The following is a 15,259-nucleotide window of genomic DNA, read 5'->3' on the forward strand; positions in this document are numbered from 1 at the left end:
CACATTCAACATACATTTGAAGCACATGAATCCCACCACAGAATCATGGGAACTGTAGTTTGTTAAGGGTAGTGGGAACAATAGCTCTGAGGAGGAAACTACACTTCCCAGGATTCTTTAGGGGAAGTCATGCACTTTAAATGAGAGCGGAATGTGATTTAAATATATTATGTGGATCTGCATTACTTCATAAACTTTGCCTGCCTATAAATCACTTTAATTATTTTTTTAAATGGAAATCAGCTACGAAGTTCACTTGGTGACCACGGGCTACTCACCATCTCTCAGCCTAATCTGTCCCTGAGGGCGAAAACAATGAAGGGGGACCATGACCACTCCAAGCAAGAACAGCACATTTAAGATGTAGAAGAAATAATAATGTAGAACCATAGTGTGAAATCAGATATGTATTGAGACATGAAATGGAAATGGACTGCCTTCAAGTCGATTCTGACTTATGGGCGACCCTATAAATAGGGTGGTTTACCATTGCCTTCCTCTGAGGCTGAGAGGCAGTGACTGGCCCTCTCATAGTATGAAGAAATATTTATATAAGCATGCATGTGAAAGATGTTTATTATTTACACAACCTATAAAGATATTTATAGTGCAATCCTATGCATATTTACTCAAAAGCAAGTCCCACTGTATTCAATGTATTTAAACAGGAGTGTGCGCAGGACTGCAACCTCACATGACAAGGAACTTCACTCATCCATCCCAAAATTTAGAATCATGCCATTTCAAGCTGTTTTGCAACTGTTTTATACTTGTTTCATGGTTATTGGATTTTAAATGGATTTTTTTTTCTTGTAAGCTGCCTTTGTTTCCAGTCCTACCTCACAGGGTTTTTTGAAAGATTCCATATATACACACACTGGAGATGTAAAAATACACACACCCTATGTAATACTTTATTTTCAAAACCAGTTAGTCATTACAGAACTTTTTTTTTTAAAATCAGTATTAGTTTCCTACCAAATAAAAGCGTTGACTTTTGGGTGAAGGGCAGGTAATACATTCTAATTCTAATAATAATTCTAACTAAGCCCTGCCTAGTTGCTTTAAAAAAAAGATTGGAGGGGGAGAGAAAGATTTACAACACAAGCAATCCTTTGCTATGTTCACTCAAAAGTTCCATTGATTTACAGCACAATCCTAACCATGTCTACTCGAAAGTAAATGTTACTGAATTCAGTGGGGTTTACTCCCAAGTATGTGGGATTAGCATTGCAGCTTTACTTCCAGAAAAGTGGGTAATGGATTAAAATTTCATATTGGGAAATTCAAAACTGGCAATGAATTAGACAAACAAACTGCCCTGTTTAACAGCCCAGTAAAATTTAAGCTTGTTTGATTCCTTATAATTAGAAAAGTAAAACATACTATACACTCACTCAACTTCGGATGTGCAGACAGACAGGAAAAGGAATCTGTTTTCAAGATTTGCAATGTATTCTAGTTCTTACCTAGAGGTCAGCAGATCTCTTGTCAATCACAACCCTGACTTCATTTATTGGCTAAAAACCTGAAAGGGTGGGGTTTAGAGCAGCTGGCTTCTAACAGAAGTTGTTGGCGGGGTGCGGCTGAGCTTTTGGTGTATATCTCTTGAACCAGACCACCTAGAAACTTAGGGGCTTTTTAAACTGAAAGCTGAGAGTCCGGGGATTCACCTGGAGAGGGACCCAAAAAACTGGAGTCAGAAGACCTGGTAACCCTACTCAAGATGGCTTACAACAAATAGTTTACAATTTCACAATAAAATCCTAATATCAACATTAACAACTACAACAATAGTTATTGTTATTAAATTACTAAATTTATATCCCACACTTCCTCCCAAAAGGAGCCCATAGTGGCAAATGAATAGATAATAGGACAGAATAGAGAGAACATCACAGATATATCTGTCTCTTCAAATGCCATTACTAGAATATTTCTTCCAGTGACTAATACAGTAGGGCCCCACTCATATGGCGGGTTACATTCCAGACCCGTGCCTAAAAGCGAAACCTGCTGAAAAGCGGAATTCAGTCAATAAAATGATGCCCGACGCCCAAAAAATGCCGTAAAAGTGGAACAAGTGCCATATGAGTAGGGCCCTGGTGTATTTCACTCTAATTGAAAACCGTCATATTAGCGGAATGCTGAAAAGCGGGCAGCCGAAAAGCTGGGTCCTACTGTATAATATTTTTTCCAGTTGTGAGGCTCCCATTTTCCCGTGGGGCTCCCTCTGTAAAATAGGTGTTATGGTAAATTTACCTTGTTTTTTCTTTAGGGATGGGTAAGCGACCTTTTGTTCACCTCCAAAATACACAGAAAGTCAAATGCACAGAATCCCTCAAGGGGGTTCACTCTGGTTTTAACTTTAACCAAAGGGTATAATGTTAGACGCACATTTGGGGAGTTTGTAACAGGCAGTGGAGAGCTGAAAGCCAGGGTTTCCCAAACTGTGCTCCATGGATGTCATTCAGGTAGTCTGTGACGTGTCTATAGATTTGTGGTTGAAGATGGGAAATAATATGTCTATTACATTGAATATTCATATTGATTTTAATTGTATTTTTATTGCTTCTTTTATTTCTTTGTTTTTTATTGTATTACAGTTTGAATTCTATGGAATTACAATTGCTATAACAGGGAGAAATATCATTAAGTGTTCCACCAAAACCCTCAGCAATTTTCAAGTGTTCCATGGGGGAAAATGTTTGGGAACCACTGTGTCTAAATGGGAGAGAGGCAGATGGGCTTTTCCCTGTGCTGGAAATGACATTTTATGCATCTTTTCTCACACAGGTTAATGGGGCTTGCTTGCAAGCCTCATAATCTCGGGGGGGGGGGGGAGGAAGACATTTACAGTGCCCGTTTAGGGCTTTTACAGATAAATCCGTGACCTGGTGCTTTGCTTTCAGTTTCAACTTTACAGGAAGAGAAACTGCATCGTGTTTTGTATGGTATGTTTAATGTAAACGTTGGAGTGCCTAAAGTCTTTGTATTAACAGAGAAGGTGAAATGGCTAGATTTTGTGTCTGTATTGTTAGAAAACATTTTAAAAAATTGCTCTGATGTAATCTTTGGTTCTTTTGTTATTCCATAGCTAATTCAAGTCTTCTTGGAGGTGGCGGTGGTAAGTTTGGCTTCATTTCTCTTAAACATTGCAAGAAATAAATTGTATCTTTAGAAAATAAAACCTAACCAACAAAACATTCAGGCTGATTTAACATGCAGTAATTTGACTGCGGCCTGTAAATTCTAAAAATCTGCAATTTTAAAAATACAGATAATCATTTTACATTCTGCTGAGCAGAAGCTGGCAGTTGTTTTTGTATATGATGCTTGTTAATGAAATCTACTTAAAATTCACTATTTGATTGGGTATCACTTTAATCTGATTAATCCCCACCATAAATTCAAAGTGACTACTTTGTCTAAGGTTCATTACCAGGAGAAAAAATTCAAATTTAGGAAATAGTTGAAGGGGCAGTGAATCATTTGGCATCAGTGAAGTTAATTCAAGGAGAATCTCAATTGATAGTTGAGTTTTTCTTAATGTTTAGTGCTTTATTGTTTTGAACTACTGAGATACAAAATAACTCAGCACGTGACAATGCCATCCCTCCTATTGATCAGAGAAATTATAACATTTTTCTTTATGTATTACTGCGTGCAAATTGTGCTCGTACAGGGGTGGGGTTGGGAGGAAGGAGAACGTCTCTGCTTGAAATGCTATACATGCAATAGTAGTAGCCACATTTTCTAAGCTTCTATCCTGGCTCTGGTTAAAAGGCCTTGATCTCTGTCTGCTTTTGCAAATGGAAAGGAAATACAGCAGTTTAAATGCTAAAGGCTGCTTGCTGCTTTGGGGGTTGGAATAATTCTAAGCATTATACTGCTATGACTGGCAGCACTGAAGATTGACCATTTTGAGATCAATATGTACTGGGTTTTCAAATGCATTTCTTGCATTATTGGGACGGAAGCGTTATTTCACATATAAACCTAATCTTTTTTTTTATGTGGTTGCTATAATTTTTTTATGGGAAGGGGGAGAGCGTGAGATGCATTCCTCCTGGCCCCTACAGCCCTGAAGCTGCCTTTGGAAGAGGAGGAGAAGGAGGGCATCAGTGACGCTGAGGTGGTACTGGGTGGGTAAGCCATCAGAAAATCCTCCATGAATTGGTCTAATCTTCTTTTGGATAGCTTCAAAAGAGGATTAGACAAATTCTTGGAGGATAAAGTTGCCAGTGACTACTAGCATTGGTGGCTACGCTCTGCCTCCACGGTCGGAGGCAGTATGCAGTATAAGTTGAGACCTATCCCAGTCTGCATCTGCGTTGGAATTGCTTTTTAATATGTTCTTAAACCTTTTTAAAAATGTTTTTAATCTTAGAAGATGTTTTGAAAGCTTTTTTAAGAAACATTTTTAAAGATGTTTTGTTTTAAAGTTTGTTTTTACGATGTTTTAAATTTTTCAGTGCTTTTGTTTGCTGCCCTGGGCTCCTGCTGGGAGGAAGGGCAGGATATAAATCAGACAATAATAATAATAATAATAATAATAATAATAATAATAATAGTTGGAAACACATGAGGGGAGAGTGCTCTTGCGCTTAGATCCTGTTTGCAGGCCCACAGGCATCGGGTTGGTCACTGTGAGAATAGGATGCTGGACTAGATGTACCACTGGCCTGATCCAGCAGGGCTCTTCCTATGTTCTTAAATTCATACCTCCTGCTTTCCCACCTACTTTTCCAAAGCAACTTACTGAGTTTTGGGTGAAGTGAACTAACCTCTCTTTCCTTCCTATTTCTGTTTGAATGCACTGAGTTTTGAGAGCTCAGGATGTGGCAGAGAGATGTGATGTTGAGAAGTGGTTGTCTTACCTGTGCTATATTTCACACAGCATTATCAAACTCTGTGTTATGTAATATATTGCCAACCTATCTCTGTGATGTGGTCATTTTGGTTATATAATTTGAGAACAATTTGGGTACAATTTGGTCATTTTGGTTACAATTTGAAAGTATATGAGAATTAATGAGGGACAAACAAAATGTAATAAAAATATAACTGAAACATCAGAAAACTCAGATTGGTTACGGTAGACTACAGTATTTATGTATAACTAACATTTTAAAATATTTCTTCCAGCCTTTTGGGTAATTGTGTGATGAGTCTTCATTCTTAAAGTAAGTGAGATGAGTTGAATTTTATTCCTCGGAGAGCTGGAATGGATTTGCATAGATACTTAGCACTTTCATCTTGTTAAAGAGCACTTCAGTCATTACCTACAGATGCTGATCATTTTTACTTCAGAGTGACAGTAAGACTTTTTGTCACATTTTCATAGCTCAACAGCAGTCTTTTCTAGTGGCATTATTGTCATTTTCCCACATTTAAAAGCAGAGGTAGTATATCTTTTTCCTAGTTATGTTTTTACCCCTGAAGTATCTTTGCTGAAGAAACATTAGTAACCTTCAGATCCAAAGAAATAAACAATATGGGCACAACAATAGGCTAAAATTAATCACTCTGAGTCCTGTTGATTTTAATGGGAGTGATTTAAGCACATGTTTAATCCTTCCATTGACATCAGCGGGACTTACTGAATTTTGACTGGGTCATGACCCATATTTTTACATTTTAACTTTAACATGTCAAAAATTACTTGTATCATTACCTGAATACTTAATAATCTTGCTAAGATAACAAGACCACAGTCTAACCTGAATTTAAGCATGTTTAGGTCCATTTATTTCAGTAGACTTGAGTGTGCATCAGTCTGGGTTGTAGCCTATACATACATCTTAGTATCTGACAAAGCCATAGTTACCCTAGTATTTCATTAGGGAACTAATTTTCAATGTTACATGTGGAAGAAAAAAGAAAGGTGATCATCTTGGACTGTTCTAGATGGATATGATAGTGATGTATTTTTGTTCAATTTATTTACAACATTTCTATATTTCCCATTAGCAAAACGTTCTCTGGGTGATTCACAAATAAAACTTCAAACCATGAAGTATAAAAAGGGAACATGGATATAAAATCTTAACCAGTTAGAACAGCATCAAAATAAAACCAGCAACAGAAAACAAGAATAGTGTAAAGAACTTAAGGCACTGAAAATGAAAACACAAAACAAAACCTACCTGGATCAATAAACAGATCTTCATTTGATGCCAAAAATATCACAATGTAGGTGCTAGGCAAGCGTTTCTGGGAACTATATTCCACAACTGGGGTGCCACCCAGTAGCGGATGGTGTGGTGGTGCTATGCAGCTTACCTGAACTCCCTCTAGCCAAGTTGCTGGTATGTGCTGGGACAGAGAGGCAGCGGTGAGATCAGCACAGTGCAGATGGACTAAGGGAACCAATCTAGTGCTCCTGCCAGCATATTTCCACCATGCCAACCTCACCACCACCTTGTCCCTCTACCTCTCTGTCTCAGTATGCAGCAGTGACTTGGCCAGAGGGTGGTCAAGTAAACGATGCAGCACCACTGTACCATCCACTATTGGCACTGCCGTTGAAAAAGCCCTCTTGTCACACTTTGCTGCTTTGCATACAGAAAAGAGGTATACAAATAAGCTGACTGTGACCCACAGATGATCTATATTTATTCCATTTAATTAAAGCTAGAAGAATTACAGCCTATGCTGGCCGTCCTTTTCTTATTTGACCATGCCAAATGAAACAAGGGGGTTAAGCTATATTACATTCCTTTCCTAAAATGGGTGGCTACAAGTCTCTGCTATACATACGTGTGTGTATGTGTTGGTGTGTGTATAACATTATATTTATTTCTGTATCAGTTTGGTGTGGGCGAAACAGATGCCCAGAATGATAGCAAAGTAAACAATGTAAGTGACATAGAGAGAGTTGCAATGGACACTGCTGTGGTTTATACTGCATTACTAAACCAAAAGTCAGAATTTCAATAAAATGCATGGCTCTCCTCCTCAAAAAAGTGTACACACACTGGGGCAGCTGTCACATTTAATTTGCCTTATGACTAGCAGGCCTGGTGGTACACTTTTCCCATGAGAGACATAAGGATGAGATGAATACTGCTATGAATATAAGTTTGTTTGACTTTGAAGATCACTCTTAAGTCTGTTGTTTTGTGTTTGACTTGAATCACTGACAACATTCTAATAATCTGTGTGGATGTATCCTTGCTATGAGCAGATGCAATGGCAATTGCCCTGTCCTGTCACAGTCCGAGGTTCAGGGGAAGCTGACTGTAGCAGAGGGACTTACTGGTTGGGCAGAGTTAAGAAGAGTTTGGCAAAACCCTGGACAGAGGGACAAGGAGAGCTGGTATCTCAACAGAATGCAGAGGTCTTATGAAGGCTGGCTGTTCTTGTCCTGCTGTTGGCTGCACCTCTGACAAGCTGTTTGTGATCTTAAAAGTTCATTGCCCAATTCTGTAGCTGTTGGCTTCTATGGCATAGGGGTGATGGGACTGCACTAAAGCTGTGCCTTCTGCGTCTGAGGAATTGGACAAATCTTGTGGCCTGGAAAATTCTGAGGTGATGAATGACAAATTTCTGAGTGATACTTCCTTCTCCATGTCTTCTTCCAAGCTTGAAGGTGGATCCACGCCTGAGATCTTTTAGGATGGGTTTTGCTCAATATTGGCTTAGATCCAGCGGGTTCTCCTACTTATGAAAGGTACTTTTGTTCATACAAAAGGGGGTGGTTTCTCTGATTTCTGCAGCAATGCCCTGCATAGTATTAAATACCATTCTGCAGGTTTATCTGATGCTCAGGAATAGCATTTTTTTTAAATGCAGAGGGGAGGAAAGGGGGGAACCCAATTATTCAACCAGAATTTTACAGTTCATAGGCTTCAAGCCATTGTCCGGGTCATCAGAGCTTTTGACAAGAGAGCACTTTGAAAATGGTTTTGTTATTTCTAAAGTCCATGAAAAAAAGTCTTGCACCCTGTAATGTAGATATGGCATAAAAATGGAAATAATATTGCTGTATTCTGTGCAGTATGACAACTAGAGTATTAATCTTGCTATACACAGAAAGTTAAATAAGACTGGGCCTTTATGAAATTACTGAGGAAGAGCCCTGCTGGATCAGAACAAAGGCGTATCTACATTCTCACAATGGCCAACCATTGCCTATGGAAATTCACAAGCAGGACATGAGTGCAACAGCACTCTCTCCACTTGTGATTCCCAGCAACTAGAATCCAGACATATACCGCCTCTGAGAGTAGAGGTAAAACATAGCCATCATAGGTTGTAGCCATTGATAAACTTCCATTTAACTTGTCCAATCCTATTTTAAAGCCTTCCTAGGTGGTGGCCATTGCTAACCTCTTGTGGGAGATGTCCCTGTCTTGCCATTTTTTTTGTAATTTAAAATCCACTGTAATGCTTTATTAATGTGAACTTTGGTAAGCAATGTTTTAATAATGGATTATTATTCATAGTATTTCACTAATTTCAGTATATGCATCAGTTCAGTGTTTAGAGGTTTCTTACTTTCCTTCTTTTTGCCGGTATGTATGATTCTCTTGCTTAAACACAAAGACTGTTACTAAAAATGAGTTGACTACATAAAGTATTTGATCTGGAAGCAATTTTTTTTTCTTGTGACTTGACATGGCTGCTAAAGCTTGTCAGTCTGGCACAGAAGAAATCAGACATCTGCCAGGGGTCCTTTGATAAGCTTTATTACCTGCCTGAGAGCAAAACAGATAACTGAAGATTTCCCCTAAGGACAAGCCCCATGAACTTTGCAGCAAATTACACTTATATCTTTTGTCAGAAACCCCAGGAATAGCATACCTGACAGAGTGGCCTCTTTTAAAGCCATCCAAGTTGATGGCCGTCACTGCCTCTCGTGGGAGTAAACTCCATAGTCTAACTATATGTTATGTGAAGAAGTACTTTCTTTTGACTGTCCTGAATCTTCCAACATTCAACTTGATTGGATGTCCATGAGTTAGTGTCATTAGAGATAAAGAAAAACCTTTCTCTATCCACATTCTCCATGACACGCATAATTTTATACACTTCAAATCTGGCATTGCAGCGAGATGTGCCATATTACTTGATCCACTTTCAACTTATGATGCCATCATATAAAGCCCTTATAGGAGAAAATGAGGGCTATTTGACACATGATGAGTTTCCAACTTGAATATTTATTTATTTATTATTTGTTTTATATCCCTCTGTTCCTCCCAGCAGGAGCCCAGGGCGGGAAACAAAAGCACTAGAAACACTTTAAAACATAATAAAAACAGTCATTAAAGTACATTGAAACAAAACAACTTGAAAAACTTTTTTTTGAAAAGTTTCGAAGACATTTTTTGTAAAAAAGATAAAAAACATATTGCTTTAAAAAAAAGGTTTAAAAGCATAGTAAAAAGCAATTCCAACACAGAAGCAGACTGCGATAAGGTCTCAAAAGGCTTGTTGAAAGAGGAAGGTCTTCAATAGGCGCCAAAAAGATAACAGAGATGGTGCTTGTCTAATATTTAAAGGTAGGGAGTTCCACAGGGTAGGTGCCACCACACTAAAGGTCTGTTTCCTATATTGTGCACAACGGACCTCCTGATAAGATGGTATCTGCAGGAGGTCCTCACCTGCAGAGCACAGTGATCTACTGGGTATATAAGGGGTAAGACGGTCTTTCAGGTATCCTGGTCCCGAGCTGTATAGGGCTTTGTACACCAAAACTAGAAGCTTTAACTTGGCCCTGTAGCAAATGGGCAGCCAGTGCAATTATTTCAGCAGCAGGGTGACATGTCAATACCCTGCCCCAGTGAGCAGTCTCACCGTTGCAGTTTGCACCAGCTGCAGCTTCCATACCAATCTCAAGGGTAGCCCCACATAGAACACATTACAGTAATCCAGCCTGGAGGTTACCAGTGCATCAACAACAGTGGTCAGGCTATCCCTGTCCAGAAATGGCCACAGCTGTCTTACCAGCTGAAGCTGATAAAAGGCACTCCTAGCCGCTGACGTCACCTGGGCCTCTAGCGACAAAGATGGATCTAGGAGCACCTCCAGACTACGGACCTGCTTTTTCAGAGGGAGTACGACCCCATCCAAAGCAGGCAACTGACCAATTATCTCATATCACGTCTGTGTTGGAAATTGAGTGTACCCCAGTGTTCACCTTTACATGATAAATGCAGACATACCTTCTTCACATGCAATTCACCCAAAGCCAAGAACTTAAAACCCAGCTGCTGTTATTGGAAAGTGCTTAGCCACAAGTTTAGTTTCAAGTTTAGCTTCTCCATTGAAATAAATGTTCGCCTTCAGTTGAATAACACCCTGTCTTTTTTATTATAATTTTTCTGGGTTTGGTTCATAGTTTCCAGAGTATGTTACTGATTTTACTCTCTAAACTGAACATGATAGTCCAAGAGCCCATATCAAAATATTTATGTCATAAGATACAGAAGGTACCTCAACTTTTGTAAGATGTCTAGATATCCAACCCTTTTGTACCTCATGATGGAAGTATTTTGACGTGGGCTTTTGGGATATAAGGGCTTGTTGTTTTTCCATTTTATATGTGATAGGACTCTTGCCAGACTTTCTTGCTATAATGAAATCAATAACAGACAGAGCTTTGACGTTTGTTTGTAGGGAAGAGAGGATGTTTGTATTTTGGATAACTCCTGAATTTGTCTTGTACTGGCATCACTGGATGTTTTGTAGCTATACCTAATGAAGGCTGCTGCATGTGGGTTACCCTCCCATCAGTTTCTGGAAGTGAAATTTTTTTGCTGGTTGTGCTGGTACATGTTTTAGAGGATATTTTTCATTCTTTAGTCACCCAGGTCATGAGTGCTGCTGTGATTTCAAACAATGCAAGAAAATTACTCCCGATCTATGCCAAGAAAGATGGGAACAGTGTATACTATTGAAACATAAAATGTTCAGAAACAGTCATGTTTCCTTTCCTATGGTGTTTTTATTTTATTTTATTTTATGGATTGTATTTATGCACAGCATGTTTTCTACCTCTTCTCTAGGTAGCTGTGTTTCAGCAGTGTACCAGATTGTTGGACATAATTTTGTAGATTTGCTTTAGGATACGAATGAAGTAATTAAATATTACTATATATAGTGCTATATTAGCAACTGGTTAATGAAAAGATTACCATTATATTGTGATGTGGTACTAAACGATGTAAAGTAACTAGTTTTCAGGTTAATACTGAATTCTGCTTTGCTAGTGTTTTCTATTTGACAAGCTGTGTATTTCAGCTGCCTTGATGTTACCCTACTTTGCACATGGTGAAGGACAGCAAGATACTGAAGTGAACCAATCAGTTTTTGGACTACGACCTGGGAGACCAGGGTTCGAGTCCCACCACAGCTATGAAGCTCACTGGGTGACCTTGGGCCCGTCACTGCCTCTCAGCCTCAGAGGGAGGCAATGGTAACCCCCCTGTGAATACTGCTTACCATGAAAACCCTATTCATAGGGTCGCCATAAGTCAGGATTGACTTGAAGGCAGTCCATTTCCATTTTTCAATAATGTATCAATAATATGATGATGGAATAATTATATAGTCTGCCATCATACAGTATCACGGTTAATCATATATCGTAGGATTAGGGAAATAGACCCTAACAAAATGAAGTAATCTTGTATTATGTTTAAATAAATAAAATAAAATCCTCACTTATAATAGCTGACAGATAACTTTAGGATACACAATTTGGAAGAGGCTTGCTGATATAACTTTTCTGGTGACAGGCCTGATTCATTATTACTGGAAAACTGCAAACATAGTATCATTGTTCAAATTACATATCAGCAAATTACATATCGGCAATGAGCAATTAATCAGAGTGCGGATTTCATATTAAATAATGTCAGCTCCTTTTGCCCTTGAGAACTGATTTTTAAGAACTGAATTCATAATCTCAATCCAAGAAAAGGACCATTGCATAAAAAGTATTTAATTTAGCTGTTTAAATGTAGCATGTTTACTTTGCTTACCTTTTATATCATTTCTGTTCTCTGCATAACTCACCACACATGTTTATTGCATGTAAATGGTTATGTGATCATGTAGTCTTAACATGAGGTGACGCAGCAGGTGCTCATGTGGAGAATGTGACAGATATCTTGCACTCTGACTCTTGTGCAGACATTGAAAAAAGTTAGCAAAGTTATTAAGCTTGAATATGTCAAAATCACATCTGTTTAATCATTCTTGTTTAAACAGAAAACAAAGCTGTAAAGCAATTTTCACGTCTGTTGCTGATATTTTATATTTCTGTCTTACAAAGCTTATATTTTCATAGTTATCACTGACATTATTGAGGTATAGGCAGGTGTCCCCAGCCTTCTTGAGCTTGGCGGTATATTTGGAAAATGTTGTGGAAACCATAAAATTCCCATTTCACAGGAAAAAAGGGTGATGTTCAACATCTTCCTCAACAAGGCTTCACACTCCAAAAAGAAATAAAACACGATGAAAAAGTAGATATACTCCAAACCAGGCAACTCAAACAATCCCTCAAAGCCAAATAAAATAAAACAAAACAATGGATGGTACCATGGGTGCCATGCTGGGGACCTCAGTACTAGGTATTTGATATTTAACTACATGTAGTAACATCTCATCTCATGGTCCTTCCAATGCCAGTGGTGTAAATACAAAGTCTGAAAGCCTTCATAGATATGGCCTATTACACTGGCTCTGAATGCTCTAGCATTAGTACAGACTTTGGCTAATATCTCTCCAGCAACACTCCAGAGGGCTCCATGTACAGGGGAGTTACATACGCTATTGACCCATGTTGTTTCTCCAACATGGCAATTGTTTGGACACAGCAATATAACGATATAGCTGCAGAGGGGGAGAGATGAAAGAGCAGACCAGGGGCTGAGTAAGCCAATTTCTTACCTGATACTAGCCTTTCAACTGCATAAATGAAATGAAAAGTGATTGTTGTGCAATAAATAATAGTAGTTGCCAGAGCTGATCTGGCACTTCTGCTGCCATGAAGCTCCCTGTGTTTCTCCCCTCTTGCTCTCATTGTGTGGCAGCAACCTTTGGTGTTGGAAAGCTAGAGAGCAATTGTCCTGCCCAGAGTCTGACACACGAGACGGAGGTGAGGTTTGGTTTAATTCTTGTTTTATTAGTGTGATGGTTACATCCAAAGCAGTGTGCTTCATAAACCTGTCTACTCTGACTCACTACTTTCCCTAACTAGTCTACCTAATCAGTCTCTGCAGCGTGTGGGGAGAGTTGACTCAGCACTAGAGCCTGGGTGGGCACCTGCTTAAGTAGGGAAGGTCTTCACCTGTAAATGATGGCTCCTCTGAAGTTCCACCCTCTGAAATTTCCTCTTCTCACGTGGGGTGATGGGGGGGGCGAGCCTCCAACGGCCCATCCGACAGTGGGGCTTCGCTAGGTGACGGTGTGACCTCAGGGAGCGGGAAGATGGTTGGCGGGGAAGCGTTTGAAGTGCCAGGCTGGGATTCCTGCATGGGTGGGGGTTGGCGCACACGAAGGATCACTTCCCAACGGCTCAGGCAGGGAGCTCGCAGACGGGGTAGGACCTGCCTCGATGGGGGTGCTGGCCAAGGAAGTATGTGGAATGGCAGGGTCCCCCCTCCTTCAGTGCCCCCAGGGACCTTGTCCTCATCTGACTCCTCTTCCTGATCTAGCTCCCCTTGCGCCTGGGGCGCAACATCATCTCCCCCCTCCATGCACCATCTCCCTCCACCCCCTGGGCTTGGGCTTGTCCAGGTAGGCGTCATGGAACTCTCTCACCAAATCCGGCGTCAGCTGATTCCCACGAATGCTCCGTCTGATCGTACCCCTTCTAGTGGATCAAGTACTGAAGCCGGCCTTGGCACTTCTGTGTGTCTTAAATCTCCTCCACTTCATATTCCTCTTGTCCATTCACCGCTATGAGGGGTGGAGGCACGTCTGGCATCCTGTGGGGGTCAGGAGGATGCTCCAGGGTAAGTAGGGAGTGATGGAACACTGGGTGTATCTTGAGGGAAGGGGGCAACCTCAGACCAAAAGCCACTGGATTTATCTGAGCCTCAATTTCAAAGAGACCCGCCTTTCGGTCTTCCATTTTATGGCAGCACGCCCATGTAGGCAGATAACGCATGGACAGCTACACCCTGTCTCCCACACAGATTTTGGGCCCCTCCTGTTGATATTGATCTGTAACTCACCTTTGCCCTCTCTAACTGTTCCTTCAACAACTGCTGCATCACCTGGAGCTCTTGCACAAAGTCCTTGCACAAAGGCTGCCGGAAAGATGGGGCTGACATGTGGGGCAGCAAAAGCTCGAGGGTGGTATCCCAGGTTGGTGAAGAATAGGGTCTGTTGCGTGGTAGTGTGCACTGCATTGTTGTAAGTGAATTCCACTAAGGGTTAAAAGGACACCCAGTTGTCTTGCTGGTAGTTGACATAGCAATGGAGATATTGCTCCAATGTGGCATTCACTCTCTCAGTTTGACCGTCCGTTTGCAGGTGATGAGATCCCCCTGGGATAAAAACCAAAGAAATGATGAAATTTTAAAAGGGGTAGGCCTAGAAGTAGGCATTGTGAGAGCAGGGGCACAGGATATAAATTCAGAAGAGCAAAATTACCACAGGCCTAACCGCAAGTGCCAAAGACACTTGAAGAGAGACACTGCTTACAAGTGCCTGTACGCGAATGCTAGGAGCCTGCGAACCAAGATGGGAGAACTGGAGTGCTTGGTCTTAGAGGAGAGCATTGATATAGTGAGCATAACGGAGACCTGGTGGAATGGAGAAAACCAGTGGGATACGGTTATCCCTGGATATAAACTATATCGGAAGGACAGGGAAGGACGTATTTGTGGCGGAGTCGCTCTATACGTGAAAGAAGGCATTGAATCCAGCAAGCTCGAAACCCCAAAAGAGGCAGACTCCTCCACAGAATCGTTGTGGGTGGTGATACCATGCCCCAGGAGGGACTTAATACTGGGAACGATCTATCGTCCCCCTGATCAAAATGCTCAGGGAGACCTTGAGATGAGATATGAAATTGAGGAAGCATCCAAACTAGGAAATGTGGTAGTAATGGGTGACTTCAACTACCCGGACATAGACTGGCTGCATATGTGTTCCAGTCATGACAAAGAAGCAAAGTTTCTAGATATTCTAAATGACTATTCCCTAGACCAGTTGGTCATGGAACCGACCAGAGGGACGGCAACCCTGGACTTAATCCTCAGTGGGGACCGGGACCTGGTGCGAGATGTAAGTG

The 15,259-nt window shown here is 40.6% G+C and overlaps 1 protein-coding gene across 2 annotated transcripts in view; it reads left to right on the forward strand.

Moving 5' to 3' along the window:
* The window catches only part of MACROD2 (mono-ADP ribosylhydrolase 2), a 946,657-nt gene that overhangs the window by 203,527 nt on the left and 727,871 nt on the right, over positions 1-15,259 (forward strand). The window contains exon 4 of one of the 2 annotated variants that reach the window (XM_061622591.1): positions 3,098-3,127. The exons of the other annotated variant lie outside the window; for it this stretch is intronic. Within the exon in view, the coding sequence (XP_061478575.1) occupies positions 3,098-3,127 (30 nt within the window). The remainder of the gene's footprint in view (positions 1-3,097; positions 3,128-15,259) is intronic. 2 annotated transcript variants of the gene reach the window in all.

This window comes from Rhineura floridana, chromosome 4 (genome assembly GCF_030035675.1).
Source record: "Rhineura floridana isolate rRhiFlo1 chromosome 4, rRhiFlo1.hap2, whole genome shotgun sequence".
Taxonomy (NCBI): Eukaryota; Metazoa; Chordata; class Lepidosauria; order Squamata; family Rhineuridae; genus Rhineura; species Rhineura floridana.